Source organism: Populus alba, chromosome 5 (genome assembly GCF_005239225.2).
Source record: "Populus alba chromosome 5, ASM523922v2, whole genome shotgun sequence".
NCBI lineage: Eukaryota > Viridiplantae > Streptophyta > Magnoliopsida > Malpighiales > Salicaceae > Populus > Populus alba.
The window spans coordinates 12,343,841-12,368,287 of record NC_133288.1 but is presented as its reverse complement, the minus strand read 5'-3'; the positions used below and the strand labels follow the sequence as shown (position 1 = coordinate 12,368,287).

Sequence of the window (24,447 nt, the reverse complement as noted above, 5' to 3'; positions counted from 1 at the left end):
ATGGCGGACCTCTCCAGCAAGAGGGAGATGAAGATCAGAGAGCAGAAACCGTGAAAACAAGAACACTGATTCTGGTACTGCTAGAGCGATCAGCGATGGGTCTGGTTGCCATGGCGGAACAAACACTGATTTCGGTGGAGGAAATACTAAGTCCAAGCGTTCTCACCCTTTACAGATGCTGGCTCTAATTAATATTCATTTATCAAAGCTCAACAGAAAGAAAAAGAGAGTAGGGGAAAAAGCGAGCAATAAATATTAAGTAGAACAAAAGAGAAAACTAGATTGGTTTTATTCACTGTCATACAGTCATGGAGTGGAAGACACGAAAGAAAGAAGAAAACAGTACTTCATTACCAATTTCATTTTTTTTCTACAAAATCTCTCCGGAATCCAATTCAGTGTAAGAAAAAAAACTAACCCAGTACAAGGAAGAAGAAGTCTTGTATAACACCAAATTATCCTCTCCCGTCATTAATTTGAACTTCAGATTCTCAAAATTAAACAGAACATAGAGCTTCGCCACCTTTCTCCCCTCTCTCTTGCTACAAATCTAAAGAAACAAGTTCAATAACTTTGTTTCCCCTCCTCCATTTCCATACTGATCTCCCAATCCAGCACTATCGAAGCAAGTTGCATTCGTAGTCACCGACTCCTCCGAATTCATGGAAGGAGTACCCGGTCGACAGATTTCGGCAAACCCTTTTTGGGAAGTACTTGGGGTTAACAGAAGATCAAGATCGTTATGCCGCATATTTACTACCATCGGCTCCTCCGTCCTTTTCCTTTTCGGTGAGACTCTAGATCTCGAATTCGAGAATCTAGAATGATGATTTGGATTTGGATTTGGATTTGGATCCTGCAGCTTCCATATGTCCGTACAGGCTACTTCAAACTCCGATGCCTCATCTGATGGTGGAGATGAAGATGGAGATCCTCCGCCGGTAAGTAAGTCAGGCATCGGCCGTAAAGCACCTCCTCGCAGGACTGTTTCCACTGCAGCTTGGCAGAAGTGCCAATTTCCAGTCCACAAAAGGCCTACAGCGCCGTTTACTGGATTCACTGTTCTACCACAAGCTTCGAATAACAAAGATTGAAACAAAGCTGAAACACAAAATCGAGAGAAACAATTTTTTATAGAAACTATCATAAAATTTGCAAAAAAAACAAGAAGAAGAAGAACAGAAACAAATGAATAGATTACTAACAAGGACGTTGGTTTTCAGGAACAGAAGAAATGAAGGACATAAGACCAGCACGGCCAAAAAACTTGGCAACGAAGACAGTAGCATGGCCTTGTGCTTCAGGGCTTTCAATCCATTGTAAACACGGACGTAAAATACAGTTCTCACTGCATCCCTTTCGAAGAACTCTACATCCGTTGCAACTCATCTTGCTCTAATTGGTTATTAATCATGAACATGAACACAGCTAGTTGCTTTGGATGCAATAAAAGAACGTGTTGAGAGAAGAGTAGAGACAGATAGATGTTAGATAGGGAAGGAAAGGGATAAACTAAGGTTATGAGAGGTAGGAGAAGGGGGTATATATAATGTTGGAGGACGGATTTATTAATTTAATAGAGGGGAGAAGATAGAAGCTGGGTTTGAAGAGGTTTTATTTTTAACTATGGTTGAGTCAGTTTGACGGGTTCGTAAAATGGATTGCTGTTGGGGCGTGGTTATGTAAGATTCCAAAGACATGGGCGTGAACGGTTCCGTGTTTCCGCGGATGCCTGATCCTCCACCGTCGGATTCTCCTTTGCTCTTAGGTTCTGCTCCTTCGCTCTTAGGTTCTGCTCATCAAAGGGCAAATTGATGGTTCCTTTCATCATCATTTTTTTTTTTCTCTTTGGCTTCGAGTTTTTTATCCATGGTTGAATGACTTAATCACAACCTAAATCATGTAATAAAAAAATAATTTTGATTATGAAATTGTAATATATATCCCTATTGATAATAATTTAATCTAAACTCAATTGATATGACCTGACTCGATTTAAATAAATAAGTTTTTTTTAATACTATTTTACTGATGGATAATGGATAAAATATAAATATTATTAAAAGTGACTCAAAACCCAACTCAAACCTAACTCAAGATACACACAATAATCATTTAATACATCTATAAATACTTCAAATATTTTATTTTTTTGTTAAGTATTAAATAATGATCAAATAATAAATACCTATATGAATATCCAAAACTTTATATATCTAAATTTTATATCAGATAAGTAATGTACAGGATACAGATATAAAAAAACTCAATTTATGAATACTCATTGTAATCCATGCATATCCCTGCCATAAAGAGAAAATTTCTAATTGTTGTGATTTTTTATAGAATACAGAAAATATATCATTTGTGTATGCTCATTAAATTTGTTTCACATGGTAATAATATTCTCTATACTTGCAGGTCGCTAGGTCAATTAGGATGATAATGTTTTAATTTTTTTTAAGATGTTAACTTGATTTAGTTTGAATTAGATTTGATCAAATTATTAAAAATCTGGAAATAAATTTGCCAGGTCACTATCTTATTTAACTTGACTAAAAACTCTACTCGAGTCAGCTTGTTCTTTTAAATTCATAGATTAACTCGCATGTTCAAGCAAAGTTTTAATAGAGGAGAAAGATGGTGTGAAGAAGAAGAGTTGGTGTTTCTATTTTTATTAATAGAAGTAGTACTGCTACCGTGGGGCAGCGGTCACTGGTCATGGCATGCACATGGTATGGAGAAATGGAAAATATTAGTATAGTTATTGTGGGGTTAATCTGATATTTTATAATGCAGAGAACAACATGGTATTTTTATTTTTAGTGACCAATCATTGAGAAGAATCTTGGCAAAAGATTAGGAAACACGCCCATGGTTAGGCGGTGCTGTTTATATATAGATTAGAGATATTAAATGGTTATCTAGACTTTTTTTTTTTTATCATTAATATTAATATTCGAGTTAGTATCGTATATCTCAACTAATCTTATAAGCTCTAAAGTTAATGATTATGTAAATATTTAGTGACCCTGAGATTTGTGGAACTCGAACTAGTGACCTATAGAAAATAAATTTAGAATATGATTAGTTGAATTACATCCCTTAAAATTATCTAAACTTTATTTAAATGCAAGGTGTTTTTCTCTTCTTTTACTTTATTTTATGAAAAAGTGTGGTGTAACTTTGGAGAGCGTAATTCTTTCAAAAATATGAACATGAATCTTCTTTGTACATCTTATGCTAGTCATTTAGGTGCATGCTAGCATTGGTATTCGTGTTTTTTACTGCGAGTGAGGTTGGATTTTTTTTTTTTGTAAAAAAAGTAATATTTAAAGTTAAAATGAAGTTAGAAAAATATAAAAAAATTGTTATGATAAATATGTAATAATGCTAATTAAAGCTAAAATAATATTGACAACACACAATATTCATAATAGAAAAGAAGATAACGAGGAATAAAATTATACAATAAAGGCCTATTTTTTACCACCAGAAGCGACTACACACACTGTCCAAACTACGTGGCGTCCCCAAAATGTCAGTAGTTTTTTCAAATTTAAAAATATTATCAAATTATTAAATTAGGTTATTACCATTAATCAAACCTATAATTAACAACAACAAAAAACAAGGCTTAAAACCCCTAACCCTAATTACTTACTTTTATGAGATTCAGGAGCACATGTTTAATTTGATTGTTTAAAAAGTGAAAATACTGAAATACCATAAAGACGGGAAAAACAACACCACCTAGACCCTTGCAATGAAAGGACTCTAGGAGTCCGAGTCCTTGTCAAACACCAATGCCGAGCGAAGCCTTATCCTCCTCCCAGGAAGGAAGCAGCGGGCTAAAAGACTACCACGCACGGTCCCCTATAAATACCCAACAAAGCAACCATCGCTAGGGGATTAGAGGAGAAAAAAAACAGGGAAGAAAGTCTAGAGGAGGAGAGAGAGATAAAGAGACAAGGAAAAACAAGAAGCGAAAGGAACAAGAAAAGAAAAGACATAGAGTACAAAAGAGGAACCCATGACAGAAACTTCCCCTCTCTAATTCAATTAAACCTTTATTGTAGCAGGCGTGCGTGCCAGGCTACTAGTCAAACCAATAACTAGGTCGGGCCGGGTTGGCTGGATCTAGTCCAGCTCATATGACTAAGCTAAATCTAGCCTAGTTTAAAAAAAAAAGTGGGTTGGTTATGAACTTTTGGCCCAAATTGTGTTGGCTAAGGGTGTGTTCGGCAAAACGCACCCTTATACCTTGTCCATGTGTTTTATTCATCTTCTATTTTGATATCTAGTTAAACAAGTTCCTTTTCGATATCATAAAATTTTAGAAATATTTGGAGATTTTTGTTGATTTATTTGTGGGCCCCTCACACTTTGTTTTATTTTTTTCTTGGTGGTTTTTTTTTTACTATATGCTCAATCTGTGGATCATTACTATTAAATGCTAATCTATTTTGCAATGTTATTTATTTATTTATTTTTGTCTAAAAACAGTAAATAATTAAAAAGGTAAATAAAAATAAAATGGCATAGAAAAATTGTTTCTTCTACATTAAAATTTAAAATTTTATGAGCTTATTCACTAGTATAAGAGTCAGGAATATAATAATTTTTTAGGTTTGTGTAGTTTTTACAAACGCCAAAGTTGAAAATATTCGTGGGTACGGCTCACTGACGCTAGAGACATGAACATGATAGGAAGAAAAAAGAGAGAGAGAGAAGAACAAATTCTTAGCAATTTTAAACAAAATCAGCAATGCAATCTATTTCAAGTAGAATGTTTAAGGGATGATAACAAAAATTCATCTTTTTCATGTTTTAAAATGCAAAAATGAATATCGTAACTAGTTTATGATTATCCGTTAGGGTTTGATCAAAATAAAAATCCTTCACCAATCATTTTGTTCACTTTTATATTTAAAGTATTAGGGTTTAGTTGTAAACTTTAATACTTGGAGGGTGTAAAACTACACAATAGAGTATACTCTCAAGTATTAAAGATACAAAGTACAAAATAAATGCAATATTAAAATTTAGACTTTAGACTTTAGAACGGTTAGTATTTAACCCGATAAGGTAGAAACTTCTTCACGAAAGAAGATCTACTTTGAATATTAAATGAGACCAACAAATAGAAACTTGACCTAGAAAAATAATCAAATAATAATGTATCTTAACTCAGGTAAGGTGCACTAAAGGTGATGCATCTTTTTCTTGCACTACCAATCCCTTACCGGGACTCTCACAGACAATTTTTTCTAATAGCTTTATTACTAGATGACAACTCCTGAATCTTATAATCATAATTTTATAATTATATCCAAAAACAATTTTGTCCCAATACCTCTCAAGAGGCCAACTCATCATTCAACGTTTCCCTAGGACATCAAGTATTGAAGATATTCATAATACTATAATGGAATAAAGGATACCATATTCTTTGAACATTTATTTCTATTTAAGAAAGTATAGGAAATTTATTCATTTATGAGAAATGTTAACGTAGCTCTTATCAATTAAAACATAATGAAATTGTGTCAATAAAGAGTAAAAGGAAGAAAACAATCATAATTTTTGTTTCTAATCTTCCAACATATTTGTTAGAAAATGAATCTTAGAGCGACTTGAAGGTCATCCACCTATTTAGAAGCTTTCTATTAAAAGAAAGTTGTTAATAGTAAAATTAAATTCATTATAAATAATTATATATATATATTAGTAGATCTTCCATCTAGAAAGAAATTATTAGGTAATAAGTGGAACTTTAAAATGAAAATGACAATTGATAGAACTATTAATAAATATTAAAAAAATATTATTGTTAAAGAATTTAAATAACAAGAATATATAAGCTATTTTAACATATATTCACATATTTCAAGAATAAATTTTATATAAATATTAATAATCATCATAGTATTAAAAAGTTTGCAATATATAAAGTGGATGTAAAAATGGCAACGGCACCTAGCGCTTGGAATGTTAAAAACGATTGGTAATAATTCAAGCATCCCGTGCGTGTTCGTGCACACTTGCAACCGTCGGATTGGTTGCAAATCCCTAGCAATATTTTATTTTGCCGGATTTTTTTAAAATATTTTAGGTGGTTTGGGATTTTTATTTTGCTTTGATTCTCTACCTCAATTAATCAGTTTGTATCAATACGGAAATCAGTAATATTCACTCACTTTAAATCCTCATGAAATTCCATCTCCAAAAAGTATCTAAAAACCAACCAAACAAGTCATTATAATATTTTTCACCCCCTGATAATTTCTTGGTAATTTTTTAGCAACAGATTACAAAATAAAATAAAAAAATTAAATACCCAAAAACAATGCCCAAGATTTTAAATTTATTGATAGGTGACGATAAAAAGGGTAAATCTTGATTATTCTAAATATAAGAATAAATAATTTTTATTTTTAGATATATTTTTGAGATGTAATTATATAACTAACATTAGGAATCATATATATTTTTTAAAAAATATAACTAGGGGTATTTTATCCATCAAAATAATAAAGATAGATTATGGAGAATAAATAAGGTAGTACTTGAATAGTATATCGTAGTAGTAAGGTAGTGCTTGAATATCATTTACCATATGTATTGCATTTCTGAATAAAATGATAAGTACTTGCAGTTATACTTTTTATGCTAAAGAAAGGATGCAACAAAAACGGTACTACACAGTTACACTAGCATATCAGCATTTTAGCCACAGGTTCTGTACACCGTATTTTATATAAATTTATTTTTATAAAAATTTAAAATTTTTATATTTTTAGATTCATTTAATATGCTGATGTCAAAAATATTTTTTAAAAATAAAAATAAAATTTTATTTTAATATATTTTTAGACAAAAAATACTTTAAAAAGTAATTACTACTATATTTTTAAATATCCTCTACACGTGGCCTAGACAAAAAAAAAAAAAAACTATAGTGGTTGGTAGACAATAATATTCAAAATTTATCAATATGATAAGCATGATAAAAAGGCTGTTGGGACCATTGCATCAAGAATTTGTTTATTTTTTGTTTTAAAAATAGTTTTTTTGAAAAATTAAATTCATTTTATTTTTTATTTAAAATTATATTTTTATTTTTTTAATATTTTAATATACAGATATTAAAAATAATTTTTTTTAAAATAAAAAAAATATTATTTTAATACATATAATTTTTTTAAAAAATATATAACCATAGCAGTTTTGTATAATAAGAAAAACAAGAGCTCAAATCATGGTGAAATTCAAGCAATATCTCTAAGATTCCAATTTGTGGGGGCATCCTGGAACTTGGATTAGCTTCAAGCCTGTTTTCCATCACTAAATAATAGGTGGGGTCGTCTTGTTCTTTCGGATTCAATGGCATCTTTTAGTCCCTATTGTAAAGTGCGAAGGATAGGTGAAAACGAGATACATATGTTTGGTATTGAGTTTAATTTATTTTTTATTAAAATTTATTTATTTTATTTTTAATATTTTTGAATTGTATTAATATATTATAATTGAAATAAGAATCCTAAAAAAAAGTAATAGAAAAAGAGAACTGATTTTATTTTTATTTTTAAAGTTGATAATTCTTGAACTTTTTATATGAGTGTTTTCTATTTTTACAACAAAAGGCTATGTAATGACTTGCATCATATTTGATTTCTTCTTTATTGCTGGGTTATGAGATTCTAAAAAGAGTAGGATTTTTATTTCAATTATTTCTTCCTTCATTTGGTTTAAATATTGTTTGGTGATTTATTTTTCATCCATCAATTATTTTAACTTCTTTTTTTCTTTATACAAGTGATTTTCAAAAACTTATTAACATGATTTAATAAAGGAGTATAAATTGAAATATGCAAAAAGATGTAAATTAAGATGAACGATAGTTTAGGGGGTTTATTTGAATTTTTTTTTTATAGTGCAACACGATTTTCATATGATTTGATAAAAAGACGATAAGACACACAAAAAGATGATGGAAAATCATGTTTGACAACTAGATAGCGTCACGTGCGGCCTGAATGATGTAAATGCAACTTATTTGCTAAGCACACAACAATATTTTTATTGATTAAAAAAAAAAAAAATCAACGAAAAAAATACCAAAACATCTCATCTAATTGTGGTAATTATCCAAAAAATTGATAAGAAAGTATAAAAATACCCTCAAATACAGACTTTTTTTTTTAAATCTTTTTCAAGGCCAAAAACATACTTTAAATGTACACGAATGATGAAAAATAATTTAAAAAAACCCTTGTCCAACATCATAAGAATTTTTTGGTTATCGAGGTAAAAAAATATTTTTATCATTTAAAATTTTATGAAAAGAAAAAGAAACCTTTGATCAATAACTCTTAAGAATTGTTGATTTTTTAGTCAAAAAAATATTTTTACTAAATAAAAAAAAAAAAATCTAAACACTTCAAATAATTTTTAATAACCAATAAGCTAGTAAAAAAAAAAAATACTTAAGCACCCCATCTTAAAGACTTTTTTTTTTTAACTCAAAAATAAAAAGATAGTTTCACTGTAGCAATAAAAAAAATAAACCAGAGCCCTATAATGTTTTGGTATATATTATATATATAAATTTTGGTTTTTATTTTTATAATTATTATTTGCTTTTCCCTTATCATTTTTTAATTGAAATTTTTTATTTATCAAATTTGGTTCTCATTCTTTTGATTGTTACTTATTTTATTTGAAATAATTTATGAAATGTTAATTATTATTATTTTAATTTCTTCATCTTTCAATTGTTTTTTATTTTTTAGATTTGATCTCTATTATTTTGATTATTATTTATTTTATTTGAGATAATTTATAAAATTATATTTTTTTTCAATTTCATTCCTGTTCAACCTTTTGATTTGTAAGATTTGTTTCTCATTATTTTAATAAAATTGAAAAAAAATAAAACATTAATAAATTATTTTCCAGCTTATTTTTCATGACATAACCAAATACTGAAAAAGTGTTTTCCAACTTATTTTTTATTATACTATCGAATATCAAAAAATAATTTCATTTTTTCAGAATTTAACTTCTTAAAATTTACTTTTAAAAAAAAAAAAATTTCCAAGCAAACAATACTTCTATATCATTGGCTAACTTTTGTTATCACCTCACCCAAGAACAAACTTGATTTATATATTGTTTCAGTAAATGTTTCTGAGACAACGCATGTAGTCAGCAATAGTCCATGTGTCAAAAGCTCAATCAATTCTCGAAGTGGTCCATCCCACTAAGGTAGTGTTCGGAAAAGAGGTGAAATTATATTCTTAAAAAATTCAATTTTTTTTTTTATTTACTAAAATTCAATATAATTTATATTTTTGAATCGTTTTGATATATTAATATTAAAAATAATTTTTAAAAACTAAAAAAAAATATCATTAATATATATTTTAATATAAAAAATTATTTAAAAAACAACCACTCCACACCAACAAGCATCTAAAAAGGAAGAAAGAGAAATCAAACTCTACGGTGTCAATCATGGGTGTCAAGCTTCAACTGAAAGTGAAGGTTGAAGCTGCAGCACTACTTCATGAACAACTCCAAGAAAGATACAGGATTTATAACTCTCTTTTTCTCCCTTCAACTGCATCAAGATTGAAAGTTAAGAGAGAAAGGAGGCATGGAACAACATGGTGCACGGCTGGTCTTTCCCATAGATGTCAAAAAGAAGCCATGGGAACAGAAACTTCCACTTCACAACCGGTGGCACCCAGACATACCGCCGGTCGCAGAGGTGACAGTCGGAGAGCTTTTCAGAGTTGAGATGGTGGACTTCAGTGGAGGCCGTATCACGAAAGAATACTCCGCAGAGGACATCAAGAACGCTGATCCCTCTATTGTGAGTTGTAGCTACCTCCCTTACTGTTTGTGTGTTCCAGTCCAGCTATCATTCATTAGTTTTCTATTCCAATATCTGCTTTACGGATCCATAACCATATATATATATATATATATATATATATATGCATAGCGCTTTGATACAACAATATGCGAGGAAATTGGTAATCAGACGTATGAACTTCAAACATATGTAGCACTGGCCATAAATCCAAGCCAACAAATACAGACCTGGGTTCGCCGCTTAATCGTTTTGCAGCTGCAGAACCTGAATCATGTAGCTGGGTTTGTCAGGTTTTGGCTATGATTTATTGTTCGTCCTTTGTTGGAAGGAGTACGGGGGACCATAGGAAAAAAATTTGTACTCCTTTGTTATTTACTAATACGATTTTGACATTGTAGCCGTAATTATTTTTTATTTAGGAATATATTAATTTATTTTTAGCATTATCCCATCAAAACAAACCTAAAAAATTTTAATTTAAACTAAAAAAAATTAATTTTTTTTAAAATCACAGCATGAACAAACAACGGTCCTAACTGTACTAGTTAACTCCTCTTCCATTAGTGAGGTAATTTTACAACAAAAGATTCCATATTCCCCCGCGCTCTCTCTGCGTTTCCACCATGGCTCCTTCAACCCCAAGATTAGTAGTGCCAATAGACTTGAAGAAGAAGCCTTGGGAGCAGATACTCCCTCTCCACAACCGGTGGCATCCAGGAATACCACCAGTTGCTGAGGTTAAAGTCGGTGAGGTGTTTAGAGTGGAGATGGTTGACTGGACTGGAGGTATGATCAAAGATAATGATTCTGCAATTGATGTGAAAACCATAGACTTATCATCTGTAAGTACGAATCTATTTTCTTAACTTCTCCATTATTCTTAATTAACTCTAGATTTCAGACAAATGTCACCTGTAAACTAATTCTCAAGCAGATATGAACAACAACAATAATAAAATAAAAAATTGGTCACCTACCTCTGTTTTTTTATATACGAGGAAGCAGGAGAACAAATTAGTGCCTGGTAGAAAACATGTGTAGAAATTAAGGAACTGCAAATAATTAACTTCATTAGAAGAACCCACATGATTAGACTAATCAATCACTTTGTGAACTAGATTTATTTGATGATCGTTTTGCTTGGAAACTGGTTTAGGTTCACTATCTCAGTGGCCCAATTAGAGTTTTGGACGAGGAAGGGAAGCCAGCACAGCCAGGTGATCTACTTGCTGTTGAAATATGCAACTTGGGTCCTCTCCCTGGAGATGAATGGGGTTTTACAGCATCATTTGACAGAGAAAATGGAGGTGGTTTCTTGACTGACCACTTTCCTTGTGCAACCAAAGCTATTTGGTATTTTGAAGGAATCTATGCTTATTCGCCTCAAATACCAGGTATTTGGACTGGGCTTAAAATCTCCCGTCTTCATAAGACCAGGCACGAAATTATACAACCGGAGCCATAAGATGAAAAGTAGTCTATATATGGTAATTGCATGATTTTGTTTTTCTTTTTCACATCAGGGGTTCGGTTTCCAGGTCTGACTCACCCTGGAATAGTTGGTACTGCACCATCAAGGGAACTCCTGAACATATGGAATGAAAGGGAGAGAGAAGTAGAGGAAACTGGGCTCAAACATCTGAAGCTATGCGAAGTTTTGCATTCAAGACCACTGGCAAATCTACCATCAACAAAAGGTTGCCACCTAGGAAAGGTACATATAATGACATCAATTAATGCTATGGGTATGTAAAACACCACAAACGACTTCTGGTTATAAAAGCCTCTGGTGTCCAAGCAGATTACAGAAGTAAATATTTCTAAAACTTTGATCAGTAAAAGCCCAACGATGCTGATATTGTTGTTAACTTGCATCAGTATTTTTATGCTAACAAAGCATGGACCGCTAGGGTGGTAACTAAACTATGTTTTCTTGCCGAAAGTCGCTATTCTAACTGGTGATAGTCATGTGTAGATCCAAAAGGGCACGCCTGAATGGGAAAAGATTGCTACTGAGGCAGCAAGAACAATTCCAGGAAGAGAAAATGGAGGAAATTGTGACATCAAAAATCTTAGTAGAGGTTCGAAAGTGTATCTTCCAGTATTCATAGAAGGAGCAAATGTTAGCACTGGTGACATGCACTTCTCTCAGGGCGATGGTGAAATTGCCTTCTGTGGGGCGATTGAGATGAGTGGGTTCTTGGAGCTCAAGTACGTCTCTTGTTACCTATCCTATGATTTTGTCTCTTTTTGCTTACATTGCTAGGAACAAGTATTATGATTCTTCAATCTTATTCTATTTAGCTTATGCAACAAAACATGCAAGTACATTTGTAATTAACATCACAAGATATACACACACGCACACATAAGTACCACTTACTTTCGTTTATTGCAGATCATGTTCTAGTTAACGCCTGGTCTACTATTATCCTATCTAACATCACTCAGTTTTGGGTGGCAATTCGTTGAAGTTCTATCGTCCTCAATTTCTTATATGTTTAGTATATTCAAAGTTTATCCAATGTATATACTGTATAGCACTTGTGATTTCTGTATCAGATGTGAAATCATAAAGGGTGGAATGAAAGAGTACCTTACCCCAATGGGGCCGACTCTTCTTCATGTGAACCCAATCTTTGAGATTGGCCCTGTGGAGCCAAGATTTTCAGAGTGGTTGGTATTTGAAGGCATCAGTGTAGATGAGAGCGGAAGGCAGCACTTCCTTGATGCAAGTGTTGCATACAAGCGAGCAGTGCTCAATGCCATCGACTACCTCTCTAAATTTGGCTACTCCAAAGAACAGGTTTGTGATCTCCCAACACCAAAATATTTCCGTTCTTGCATGGCAATGGCCATATCCATAGCCCATGCAGAAAAGGAAGCATCAAGTGAGATAAAATACAAGTTTATTTGATGTTAACTCATATAGAGGATATGGTAATGTTTTTCAGATGTATCTTCTGCTATCATGTTGCCCATGTGAAGGAAGGATTTCTGGAATAGTCGATTCTCCTAATGCTGTTGCCACCTTTGCAATCCCAACATCTATCTTTGACCAGGTAGTTAAATAACTCACATCCTATCTCCAGAAATTAAAGCTTATGCTGTTCAGGCAGTGAAATGCCTATTATAATCCTAATTCACATGCATATTCATACAACCAGAAGCTTGACAAACATAATGTCTTTTCTTTTCTCTGGAACCCAAGGGAGAATTGAATTGAACAGCTACGCTATTTATTCATAATCTTAATCCCACATCCCCTAATACCTGGTCTAGCCTCAGTTGACAGAATTGTTTAACTATTCAAACAATCACGTAACCTGCATGAACCTCAAATATCTTCAGGACAAACAAGAATTCTCGTAAAAGGAATAGCAAGGAGTGGTATTTATCAGCAGCAAACATTTGATGAAGACAGGAAAATGTCATCACTTTACGTTTGCTGGTCTTATCACCTTTGTATTTCTCGTGGGTTCTGAAATGGTGTTTGATGCCCTGTGCAGGATATTCGTCCAAAAACGAAGGTGCCAGTTGGGCCCCGACTGGTGAGGACACCAGATGTGCTAAAGTGCACTTATGATGGAAACTTGCCCATAACTAAGAACCCTAGCGCCATGACTTGAACAGAACCAGGTGCTTCATGGAAACAGAAGGTTTTGGCTAAACCTTTTATGCCTAATAATCATATCAATGTCTATATGGATGAGATAAAACATGGCTGCACAAACCCTTCCATGTCCGGGTTATGTTCATCAGCTCTTTGTAATAATGAAGAGGCATGGAGCATCATTTCATGAGGTGATGTTGGCCTTTTGCATTAAATCTATTTTATCTAAATTTTATGCTTTTGGTATGCCACTACAAATATGCTGAACAATAACCCATCACACCATTTACACTTAATAGAGTAAATACTTATCTTCAAAACGCAGCTCCTACATGTTTGGTAAAGAAAAAAATGGGATTTATTGTTCATGACCCCATTATTTATTGCGTTTGTAACGCAGAGTAAAATATGTGTGTGTGTATATATTCTTGATCGATTACTCATAATTATACGAGTATACAAATCGTTGTCTCCAATCACTTTTCTTACTATGTGTTAGCCCTCAAAATACCTACCTAAACATATTTCAAGGCAAAGTAGAGTTAATTTCAATTTCAAATTGAAGCAATTACAAATGTTGAGAGCTAAAAGAAACAGTCTTTTTATAATAAGAGGTCAAATCATAAATAATTTTTGCTAATAAAATATCAAAACAACTTTTCCAAAATTCAATATTTAATTACTTACAATTTCTTCTCTATTTTTCCATTTTCTTTTTAATATTAAAACTTCTTAAAGTCTTTAACTCAAAATACATCAACTCAACAAAATTACATTTCAATTTATTTCTACTTTAATTTAATTTATATTCATATGCATATATTACTTCACACGTGAGTTAACTTCAATCCAACCCATTAACATGTCAACTAACATCACATGAACTCTAATTTGTAAGTTAAGGTTTCGCAGAAATTTTGCATTAAGAAGGGAATGATTTTATAGTATACAAAATGAAAAGAGCTTTTATGCATAGAGTATGTGGAAGAAAGGCAGCTCAGGTGAAGGAGAGAAATGGTGAACGAAGAAATAAACATGTGGGCCTCACAATTGCTCCGTTGTTAAAATAAATTTATCATTGAATTTAATTAGAATAAGCACTAGCTTAATAAAAAAAGACGAGGATATTTATTTGATGCGATCTAGATTATATCAGATGATTCATTAAAAATTTTAGTTAGACCAATTACAAAATCAAAGATACATTTAATGGGTTTATCTAAAATATTTAAATTAAAATATATTTTAAAAAAGCTATATTTTTTTAATAAGTAATAATAAGATACCTTAATCAATTTAATCCATTCACAAAGGATCTGGTTCATCTACTTTATAAGCTTAATTAATTTCAACAACCATAAGCTTATTTGTTTTCATATGTTTTATAGATTCCAAGTTATGAGAAGATTCTTTATCATGTGTGGACATATAAGTGGTTAAGGAATAATTAATTCCAAGAGTTTTTTATTATTATTTGTTTTGGATTCCATGAGTCAACACAACACATATTTCAGCTAAGGGTTATTTTCAAGCAAGAATTTCATTTAACAATTGTTTTTTTAATTTATCATACGTGGCAACCTAGCATTATTGTTTATTATTATTAATGTTTGTGGCCTTATTTGAGATACTTTGAGACTTATTTTAATTTGGATTAATGTTGGCCTATTAGATCATTTAGGGTTTACCTATTTCATGTATAAATATTATTTTGTAATGTATTATTTTTTAAAAGTTGGATTATACATTGATTGTAGTATTTTATTATGTGATTGTGAGAGGATTCTTATATTTTGGTTTTTCATTAAACTATTATGACTTATCAAGGAATTAACTAAGCTTTGTAATATTTTTTATACTTTTCATTCATGTTGAATGAGGGTTTGATTATTTAAAGTTTTGGTGCTTGATATATATTATTATTATTATATCAAGTTCAATTACAAGCCTAGATTTATCTTTATTGGAAAGGATCAAATAGATTATGAGTTTATGGATCTCTATATCCATAGGGTTCACATACAATGATATCATAAAAAAGACTCTAAAATTATGTCACTTCAAGTGAAAATTTTCTCCACCTTAGGAGGAACAAATAAGCCAAATTCTCCAGCATGCTAGAACTCTCATCTATCATGCTTGAAATGTTGACCAAAAAAAAAGTTATGGCATGCAGACATGGAAATAAAAGCCATGAGAAGGCAACATGACATATATTAGACAATAAGTGTTTTATTTTCTTTTTACTTCTAGTAGTTAAGTCTTTTAAATATAAGTATTTAAAAGATTAGGGGCATGTGATGATATATAAAAATTAAAGCTCGTCATTTGTTTTGGCCTTGACCCAAACAAATAAGAATGGATAACTTGTCATTTGGGCTCATTTCAAATGATAAGAATGCCTATTTGTTTATGACAACTTATCTGTTTAGGCCAGACCAAATAAACAATTTTTTTAGTTGGGTCAGACCCAAATAAAAACCTTGTCCTTTAGGCTCTCAACAAAAAATTATGCCTCATCCCCACCATCATAGGACTAAATCCTAACTCATACAAATTTCTAGGAAGCCTAATGATTGGCACATGCCACAATGTTATGTTATGACTTCCAAGAAATAAATACGACACTAGAATCTCTTATGCTTACAAATATATGAATTGTCATTGCGAGACTTACCTTTCTCGCCAATGGTTATCTCTTGCCAACATGTTTCCTTTTTGAGTACCAACCTTTCCTGCTAATTTTTTATCAATGGTAATTTCTTGTCAACATGTCTTCTCCATGAGTGCCGACCTTTGTCGCTAATCACCATTAAACATTTTTTCTCCTAGTAGAGCATAGAATCACCCATCCTAAACACTTCAGCCCAAAACATAGTTGTGAGAAGCACAAATTTAAAATGAAGTTTTTACAACTTCATCACTATACTCTTGCTTTCTTATAATTTCTTATGAATTTAAAAACTATTGCCACTTGGCAAGATTTTCATGTTTTGGTGATGTGAAAAAGGCATGGGCAAGGGATGAACATAGCAAAAAAAAATCTTTATATAGAGCATGTGTGGTTTATCTTTCACACAGCCTGGATATATGCATTTTATGAAGAAAAAAGGAAAAAAGAAATCCAGTTGAGCAATACGCAACGTTTGTTCTTATGAGGTGGAAAGAACTCGACATTTTCATCTTCAAAATGTAATCCAATAACTATCACGAATTTGGAATAAGTCAAAACGACAGTTTTGAAGGTAAGCAAACGGCACATGGACCCTTTGATTCACAACGCTCAGAACTAACCTAAAAAGCACCAATACGCGTTTTTTTTTTAAAATAATTTATGTCGAGGGATCCTCTGCTGGCTCTTTTCGCCAAATGGCTTTTTTTTTTTTTTTTTGCTTGAACAAGCTTCACAAGAAAATAAAAGCCTTTTTTTTTTATTTTTATTTTCCTTGAAACAGATTTTACAAGAAAAACTATTTTTTTTTTAAATAATAAAACGGAATGGATTGCATTCACTACTAAAATGTATTATTATTATTATTATTATTATAAGTTTTTTTAAGTTTTTTTTTCCTTTTTCTTTTGTTAAAAATTTCGATTTGAATGTTTAACGTTGTAGCGTACTGAAATTGTTCAGTTTTTAAATGTCCTTTTATTTATGATGCTACTTAAATATATTACAATATAAACAAATTTGATTTGATTTGATTACATAAGTATGTTATCCTCTAAAAATATTTTTTAAAAATACAAGAATACTAATTTTCTTGTTTATAAAGGAGTTTCTAAACACTTCCGTATAAGGAAAATAAATAAATTAAATTTATGGAAACGTTTACAACATTAGTGGATCATGCTATATCTCTAAAAAAAGACTACCTAAAGTATATAAAAAGATTTTTTTTTGAATTGCAAATGTTGATATGAAAATATTTTCTTTACAATTAAAAATCGAAATAATAATAATAATAATAAGAGAGTTTTTCTTGATGCAGGCACCGACACTCCATGGATGGCACCGCGCGGAAGGGACCCTGGCGTGAAGGAACCTCATCTTCAACTAGATCGAACAACTTTCTTGACTTGCAGATATACCCAAAAACAGCAAAAACCATTTGTCTATTTTCCAGTTGGAGCTAGCTTGGCTTCATTATATAAATTACTTTTTTTTTTTTCTTTTTTCACTAAATAAGGAAGTCTAGAGTGTCGTTTGCATCATAATTGAATGATTAATTGTCGTTTGCATCACATGGACACGGAAAAGCCCAGTCCTCCTCCCCCTCCAATCCCAGCCGCTTCCTTGCTGTTGCTGACGCTTTACCTTCCTCGCCGTTCACTTTTTTCCCAACCGCCGCCGCTACTCCTCTCTTCACCGTCCATGGAGGCATTGTTTATAAAGAAGATGATTTGCAAAAGATGCCATATCTGCTTCGCCGTAGTGTGAGTTTCATGGTTCCTGAGATGGGGTGGGATGCAATGGTATGGGAAGACCCATAATGTTCAAACCTGAGAGATTTCCCTGCCGTGTTTTTTTCAATTTATTTTGGTTTTTTTTTTTTTTTTTTTTATAAAAAAAAACAATTCAATGTCAAAGTTGTAATATCTAGTACAAGAACTTTTTAGTAATTATTTTTTTATTTATATCAACTAAGACATAAATTGTTATGACATATAAACTATAGAATATAGATTATAGTTTCTTAAAAAATGAAGATTAAATTAAAAAAAAAACTTAATTACAATATAGTCAATCTAATTCTCCTATATTTTTTTAAAGCATGCAGTTCACAAATATTTTTGTAAGTATTCAAAGTAGAAAAAACAAATAATAGATGAGGATAATTTCAATTTCAATTTCAATTTTAATTAATCGTTGTCATCAGGTGGTTGGTAAGTGCTTTCAAGTACCATTACAGCCTTTACAGGTATGGTTGATTTTGTGTTTTCTTTAAAAAAAATTAAAAATATATTTTTTAATTTTAAATTAATATTTTTTTAATTTTTAAAAATTATTTTGATGTATTAATATTAAAAATAATTTTTTTAAAATAAAAAAATATTATTTTATATATTTTTAAACAAAAAATACTTTTTTAAAAAAAAACCATTATCACACTATTAAATACCTGCATAATCAAAATCATGTAGTCCTTCGGGTTAACAGAGACCACTATATAAAGATTGATGATGATGGTTAACCATAATTAATTACTTAAATAATTAAAATACAAATCCACCGTCGAAAGGGTCCATGTGAACCCATGACCCACCATTTCATCAATCCAGAAGTAAAGATCTAAAATATAAATTGGACGCCTCTCATGCATTGGGAGCATTCCTCAATTTCACGATGAAATAAATATTTGGACCGATCTATATTTAGTATAGGAGAGAAAATAAAAAGAAAAAAGAAAAGAAAAGGGGAAGGTGGTTGGAGGGTAAACCTTCTCTTTCCACACATCACCACCTCAGCGAACAAGCTTTAACCTTAGGTGCTCGCTAGATACAAGTGTCCGTGAACCGGAACACGTAAAGATTCAATGTCTTTTCGATGCTACCCACCATTTATCTAACTCCAAGAAATTAACAATAATAAAAATACAAATCCGCCATTCTTGGAAGTGGGAAATGGAAATATGATGCGATTCATCAAGCCTTCATGTATAGGAGGAGCATCGACGGATCAAGGGGCCAGGATCTATTCTCCTTGCCATTAGTCTCGTAGGTGTTCAAATTACAGGGGCCGAGATCTTTTCTCCTTGCCGGTACCAGTCTCGATTGTGTTCAAATTAGTATTATTGGGGTTTTAGGTTCACACTTCTCCCTGCAAAAGTAAAATTAATTTATTGCTAAAAATAAAGAATTCACGTGACGAAAGCTGGTATTTTCTTGCCCTTTCTCTTTCTTACAGGTTTGTAGCTGTATGCCTGTATTCACTGGCTGATCTCTTTCCTCCTTTTTGATTTCCATCTTTTCTTGTTTTTGTCTTGATGTACTCATTCACATAATTATAAACAAACAACAATCCACCGTGTCTCTCTCTCTCTCTCTCTCATTTGATTCACAGGCACGGCCTCTATTAAACCAGAGGCGTCGCCCAGGTCTCCTCTCTATTAACTCCCTGCAATTGCGTGCCCCTTCCTGTCCTCAAAATCTTCAGACATTGAAAGAAATGAAGCCATTGAAGATGCAATCATTTACCATCTCTCTTTTTAGTATTCTCCTTCTGGGTGTTTGCCACGTGTCCCGGGCAACACAAGCGTCGAACAAGGAGAAAAAAGCAACTTACATAGTTCACATGTCCAAACCCGAGATGCCGGCGAGTTTTGAACACCACACTCACTGGTACGAATCCTCACTCAAATCGGTCTCTGACTCGGCCCAAATGCTCTACACCTACGAGAATGCAATCCATGGGTTTTCCACTCGGTTAACACTGGCAGAAGCAAAGTTACTCGAGAGCCAACCCGGGATTCTCTCTGTAATGCTTGAGTTGAGATACGAGTTGCACACAACTCGTACACCAGAGTTCCTTGGACTCGACAAAAGCGCTGATTTGTTACCCCAGTCTGACTCAGTCAGTGAAGTGATCATTGGTGTGTTGGATACAGGTGTTTGGCCAGAGAGCAAGAGCTTTCTTGATACCGGCTTTGGTCCTGTTCCAAGTTCCTGGAAAGGCGAGTGTGAATCGGGCACCAACTTCACAACAAAAAACTGTAACCGCAAATTAATCGGTGCAAGATTCTTTGCTAGAGGCTATGAGGCCACGTTAGGCCCAGTTGATGAATCAAAAGAATCAAAATCGCCAAGAGATGACGACGGCCATGGTACTCACACCTCTTCTACGGCAGGTGGATCGTCTGTGGCAGATGCAAGCCTATTTGGATACGCAGCTGGAACAGCGCGTGGGATGGCTGCCCGTGCAAGGGTGGCTGTCTATAAAGTGTGCTGGGTCGGTGGTTGTTTCAGTTCTGATATTTTAGCGGCCATGGATAAAGCCATTGATGATGGTGTTAATGTTCTTTCCATGTCACTTGGCGGAAGCATGTCTAATTATTATAGAGATAGCGTTGCGATTGGAGCTTTTGCAGCTATGGAGAAGGGGATTTTTGTCTCTTGCTCAGCTGGGAATGCAGGTCCAAGCTCGTATAGTTTGTCCAATGTTGCTCCTTGGATAACTACTATTGGGGCTGGCACTTTGGATCGTGACTTCCCTGCTTTTGTTACTCTTGGTAATGGGAAAAATTACTCGGGTGTTTCTCTTTACAAGGGGGATGCAATGTTACCAGGAAAGCTTTCGCCATTTGTTTATGCTGGTAATGCTAGTAATGCAACAAATGGTAATTTGTGCATGATGGGTACTTTGATCCCTGAACAAGTTGCAGGTAAAATAGTGCTGTGTGATCGTGGAGTGAATCCTAGAGTGCAAAAAGGAGCTGTAGTCAAAGCAGCTGGTGGCTTGGGCATGGTTTTGTCAAATACTGACGCCAATGGTGAAGAACTGGTTGCTGATGCTCACTTGCTACCAGCTACAGCAGTTGGTCAAAAAGGTGGAGATGAAATCAAGCATTATTTGTTTTCAGATCCAAAACCAACGGCGACTATTCTTTTTGAAGGCACCAAAGTTGGGATCCAACCATCTCCAGTTGTTGCAGCATTTAGCTCAAGAGGGCCTGATTCGATCACACCGGACATCTTGAAGCCGGACATGATCGCACCAGGTGTCAACATCTTGGCGGGTTGGGTGGGTTCGGTTGGTCCTACCGGGCTGGCTACCGATGGCAGGCGGGTGGAGTTCAACATCATCTCAGGAACCTCAATGTCCTGCCCGCATGTGAGCGGCCTCGCTGCATTGATCAAAGCCGCTCATCCTGACTGGAGCCCGGCAGCTATCAAATCAGCACTAATGACCACAGCTTATGTAACTTACAAGAACGGCAAGAAATTGCAAGATGTTGCTACCGGAAAGGATTCGACGCCGTTTGATCATGGGGCCGGCCATGTAGATCCGGTTTCGGCACTCAACCCAGGGCTTGTTTATGATCTCACGGCGGATGACTACTTGAATTTCCTGTGTGCGTTGAACTACTCTGCAACAGAAATCACCAGCCTCGCAAGAAGAAAATTCACATGCGATGCCTCCAAGAAATACAGTGTGACCGATCTCAACTACCCTTCTTTTGCAGTCAATTTTGGTAGCGGTGGTGCTGATGCGGTAATTAAGCACTCACGAACACTTACCAATGTGGGCGCGCCGGGGACGTACAAGGTGGTGATATCATTGCAATCTCCAGGTGTGAAGGTGGCAGTCGAGCCAGAAACATTGAGTTTCCGGCAAGCAAATGAGAAGAAATCTTACACGGTTACTTTTACTGGGAGCTCAATGCCTGCCGGTACTAATAGCTTCGGCCGGATAGAATGGTCTGATGGGAAACAAATTGTCGGCAGTCCAATAGCAGTTAGTTGGGCTTAGCAACATGATATGGCATCTCATTAATAGAATCAAAATTCGGTACCGCTCGAAGAGTAGAGTACAATTGCAATGCTTTTTAGTTTTTGTGCTCCGAATCCTAGTTTTTGTGCTCCGAATGTTGTGTTTTCGTAGTCCCAGGAAATAAGGGAAGGCTGGACCTGGTGCTTGATGTTCTTATTTGAGAAGGAAAGCAAGAGGGAAAGAACTCGTACAAAGGCAGATATGGCGTTTTCATCTCAATGTACAATTTGTGGCTATCACAATGTGTATGCTTGCCTAGTGGATAGCTATTTATTGGAAAAAAACAACATTATATATCAAGAACTCCTATCCTTTAATATTTATTTTGTTACGTGATTTTCTAAATTTTACATAGCTTATATTTTATGGCATTAGCATTTAGATGAACAAACAAGAAAATTTTTACTTCTCTTTGCCAATTCACTGGCAAGGAAACATTTTTTTTTCATCAAAATATAAGTATGACTTAAAAATAAAAAAGAAATCTAGACAGGAAAACTAACAAGTCAAGTTTGCAGCATGTACAAGTTAAAGAGAAGAAACAAAGGGAAACTAGCAAAGAAATATTTGGTCTCATGGATGGTTACCAGGTCCAATACGTGTTCCATTTTCAACAACTTTTGATTATTCTTTTTCTTCAATTATTCTACACATTATTTTTCATAAGAATATTCAAGATGTGTTTGGTATGCTTACTAGAGTGTACAATAAAAATAGAAATAGATTAAATTGGACTAGATTAGATAGTAGATAAGCATGTACTAGACTAATTGTGTTGATCGATTTGATAAACCATTGGTATAATAACATAATTGTCTTGATATGATTGCCAATTTGTTAATCCATCTATGTAATTTTGAGTAGAGATCGTTAATAATCTTGTATAGCAAATTGAGTATGAAGTTTTTAATATGATTTAACTAGTCAAAAGGTTAAAGAGTAATACTAGAAAAATCTAAAAAAATAGATAAAAACAAAAGAAAATAACTATTTCAAAAATCTTGCAAAGAAAGAATGTTGTAAAGTAAAGTTGTAAAAGAAAACTATAAATTGCAATAAACAAAATAATAATAAATTGCATAAAGCTATATAAAAAAAATTGTATATGCGGGATTGGCCTTTCTTTTTAGTTTCTAGATGACCTTTTTTTTTTTTTTGAAAAAAAGATCAATAGTTGTTTACTACCAAACAAGAAAAATAAAACTAAAATTGATCATTAGTTAGATTCATTGAGCTAATCATTGAGCTAGTTGACATGGAAAGATGGAAAACAATTGACTAATGGAACTAAAAGTCATGATTGATCAAGAAACAATAAGTGACAATAGACACAAAATTTTGCATGATTGACTAAAAGATCAAGTCATATATAGAATAAGAGTCCTTAATGGATTAAATTGAAAAGTATTACAAATTAAAGAGACACACATGGAAATGAAGTTGTAGTAAAATTCATAATATAAATTCCTTATCTATTATAAATAATCTATATAGGATTATAATTTGAAGTTTACGCAAAACTCAAACTTTGTAATAATATAAAAAAGTCCTCTAACTTGCCCCCCTCTCTCTCAATAGGTCTACCCCCCTTTCTCTCTCTAAGTCCTAGTATTCAATTGATTTTGATTAATCTTAGTTTTGTTTCCTCATTCTAATAATCATAAACTTATTTAAGTTTTTATCTATTCTAGCCACCACCTCCCATGGTTGACCACCACCATTTCAACTACTAGAAACTTGCTTTGTTTACCCTTCTCTCTACAAGTTAAACAAAATAAGTTTTTGACTCTACTTTTTAAAAAATTAATAATTTAATGTGTTATTTATAGGATTTGAATATATTTGACTTGATTTTGATGGGTTTTTGTGTAATTTAAAAACTAATTAGGTTTAAGTGAAGTTAAGCTAAGTTAGGGTATTTGTTATTTAATTATTTAAATGTGAAATTTTTGTGGTTAGTATTGTTAATGTGATATTTTTAATTGATTTTTTTTGTATTTCTATGGTTTAAAGATAATTAGGAGTAGGTTAAAATAAAGATAGTAATTTGGTGGTTTTCAAGTTTTTTGATTTTATTGTAGTTTTATTTTTAAATTAAAGTTAGGAATTTGAGAAAGGGTTTTGATATATTAGTTGTGAAATTAGTGAGGTTATTGTTGTTAATATGAGGTTGTGAAAATGATTTGAGAAATTTATAGGTTTAGATTCCATAAAAGTAATTTTCGAGATACCTACTGTTTTGATTGTTTAATTGTAAAATTAGTTAAGATGCCAAGAAGTTTTAGAAATTGGTAATTAATTTTCATGGGTTGTTTAATTTGAAAATTTATAAATTTAGGTTATGTGGAAATAGTAGTTTTTGAAATTTTATTTATTTATTATGATGTACAATTTGCAACTTGCAAATGTCCATGCAGATTTCAAAGTTTTTCAAGACAAGTTTATTATATGTAAAACACT

The 24,447-nt window shown here is 32.7% G+C and overlaps 3 protein-coding genes across 5 annotated transcripts; 2 read left to right on the top strand and 1 right to left on the bottom strand.

The window, feature by feature from the left end:
* Positions 1–255: 255 nt before the first annotated feature.
* On the bottom strand, positions 256–1,574 carry LOC118045748 (LOB domain-containing protein 37). Its single transcript, XM_035054451.2, has 2 exons — positions 1,206–1,574; positions 256–1,101 (listed from the first exon to the last, which is right to left on the bottom strand). The coding sequence occupies exons 1-2, from the start codon at positions 1,387–1,389 to the stop codon at positions 551–553; spliced, it is 735 nt and encodes a 244-aa protein (XP_034910342.1). The 5' UTR covers positions 1,390–1,574; the 3' UTR covers positions 256–550.
* Positions 1,575–9,536: 7,962 nt separating this feature from the next.
* Positions 9,537–13,735, top strand: LOC118045747 (uncharacterized). 2 transcript variants are annotated; one of them, XM_035054449.2, is made up of 7 exons: positions 9,537–9,880; positions 11,040–11,277; positions 11,407–11,597; positions 11,859–12,094; positions 12,446–12,689; positions 12,838–12,945; positions 13,393–13,735. In XM_035054449.2, the coding sequence occupies exons 1-7, from the start codon at positions 9,662–9,664 to the stop codon at positions 13,510–13,512; spliced, it is 1,356 nt and encodes a 451-aa protein (XP_034910340.1). In that variant the 5' UTR covers positions 9,537–9,661; the 3' UTR covers positions 13,513–13,735. The 2 variants fall into 2 exon arrangements, with proteins under 2 accessions (XP_034910340.1, XP_034910341.1); XM_035054450.2 differs by lacking the exon at positions 9,537–9,880 and adding an exon at positions 9,967–10,725.
* A 5,176-nt stretch (positions 13,736–18,911) lies between these two features.
* LOC118045746 (subtilisin-like protease SBT1.7) lies at positions 18,912–22,318 on the top strand. 2 transcript variants are annotated; one of them, XM_073409437.1, is made up of 2 exons: positions 18,912–19,258; positions 19,405–22,318. In XM_073409437.1, exon 2 carries the CDS (start codon positions 19,666–19,668, stop codon positions 21,964–21,966), a length of 2,301 nt encoding a protein of 766 aa, XP_073265538.1. In that variant the 5' UTR covers positions 18,912–19,258; positions 19,405–19,665; the 3' UTR covers positions 21,967–22,318. The 2 variants fall into 2 exon arrangements, with proteins under 2 accessions (XP_073265538.1, XP_034910339.1); XM_035054448.2 differs by having other exon boundaries at positions 18,912–19,303.
* Positions 22,319–24,447: the final 2,129 nt, after the last annotated feature.

Excerpts from the sequence above, each read along its gene's own strand:
- LOC118045748 (XM_035054451.2), bottom strand. The coding sequence starts at position 1,389 with ATGAGTTGCAACGGATGTAGAGTTCTTCGAAAGGGATGCAGTGAGAAC. Across the intron at positions 1,102-1,205 it reads TCCTGAAAACCAACGTCCTT|CTTTGTTTCAATCTTTGTTA; the intron begins GTTAGTAATCTA and ends TTTGTGTTTCAG.
- LOC118045747 (XM_035054449.2), top strand. The coding sequence starts at position 9,662 with ATGGAACAACATGGTGCACGGCTGGTCTTTCCCATAGATGTCAAAAAG. Across the intron at positions 9,881-11,039 it reads AGAACGCTGATCCCTCTATT|GTTCACTATCTCAGTGGCCC; the intron begins GTGAGTTGTAGC and ends AAACTGGTTTAG. Across the intron at positions 12,946-13,392 it reads CAACATCTATCTTTGACCAG|GATATTCGTCCAAAAACGAA; the intron begins GTAGTTAAATAA and ends TGCCCTGTGCAG.
- LOC118045746 (XM_073409437.1), top strand. The coding sequence starts at position 19,666 with ATGAAGCCATTGAAGATGCAATCATTTACCATCTCTCTTTTTAGTATT.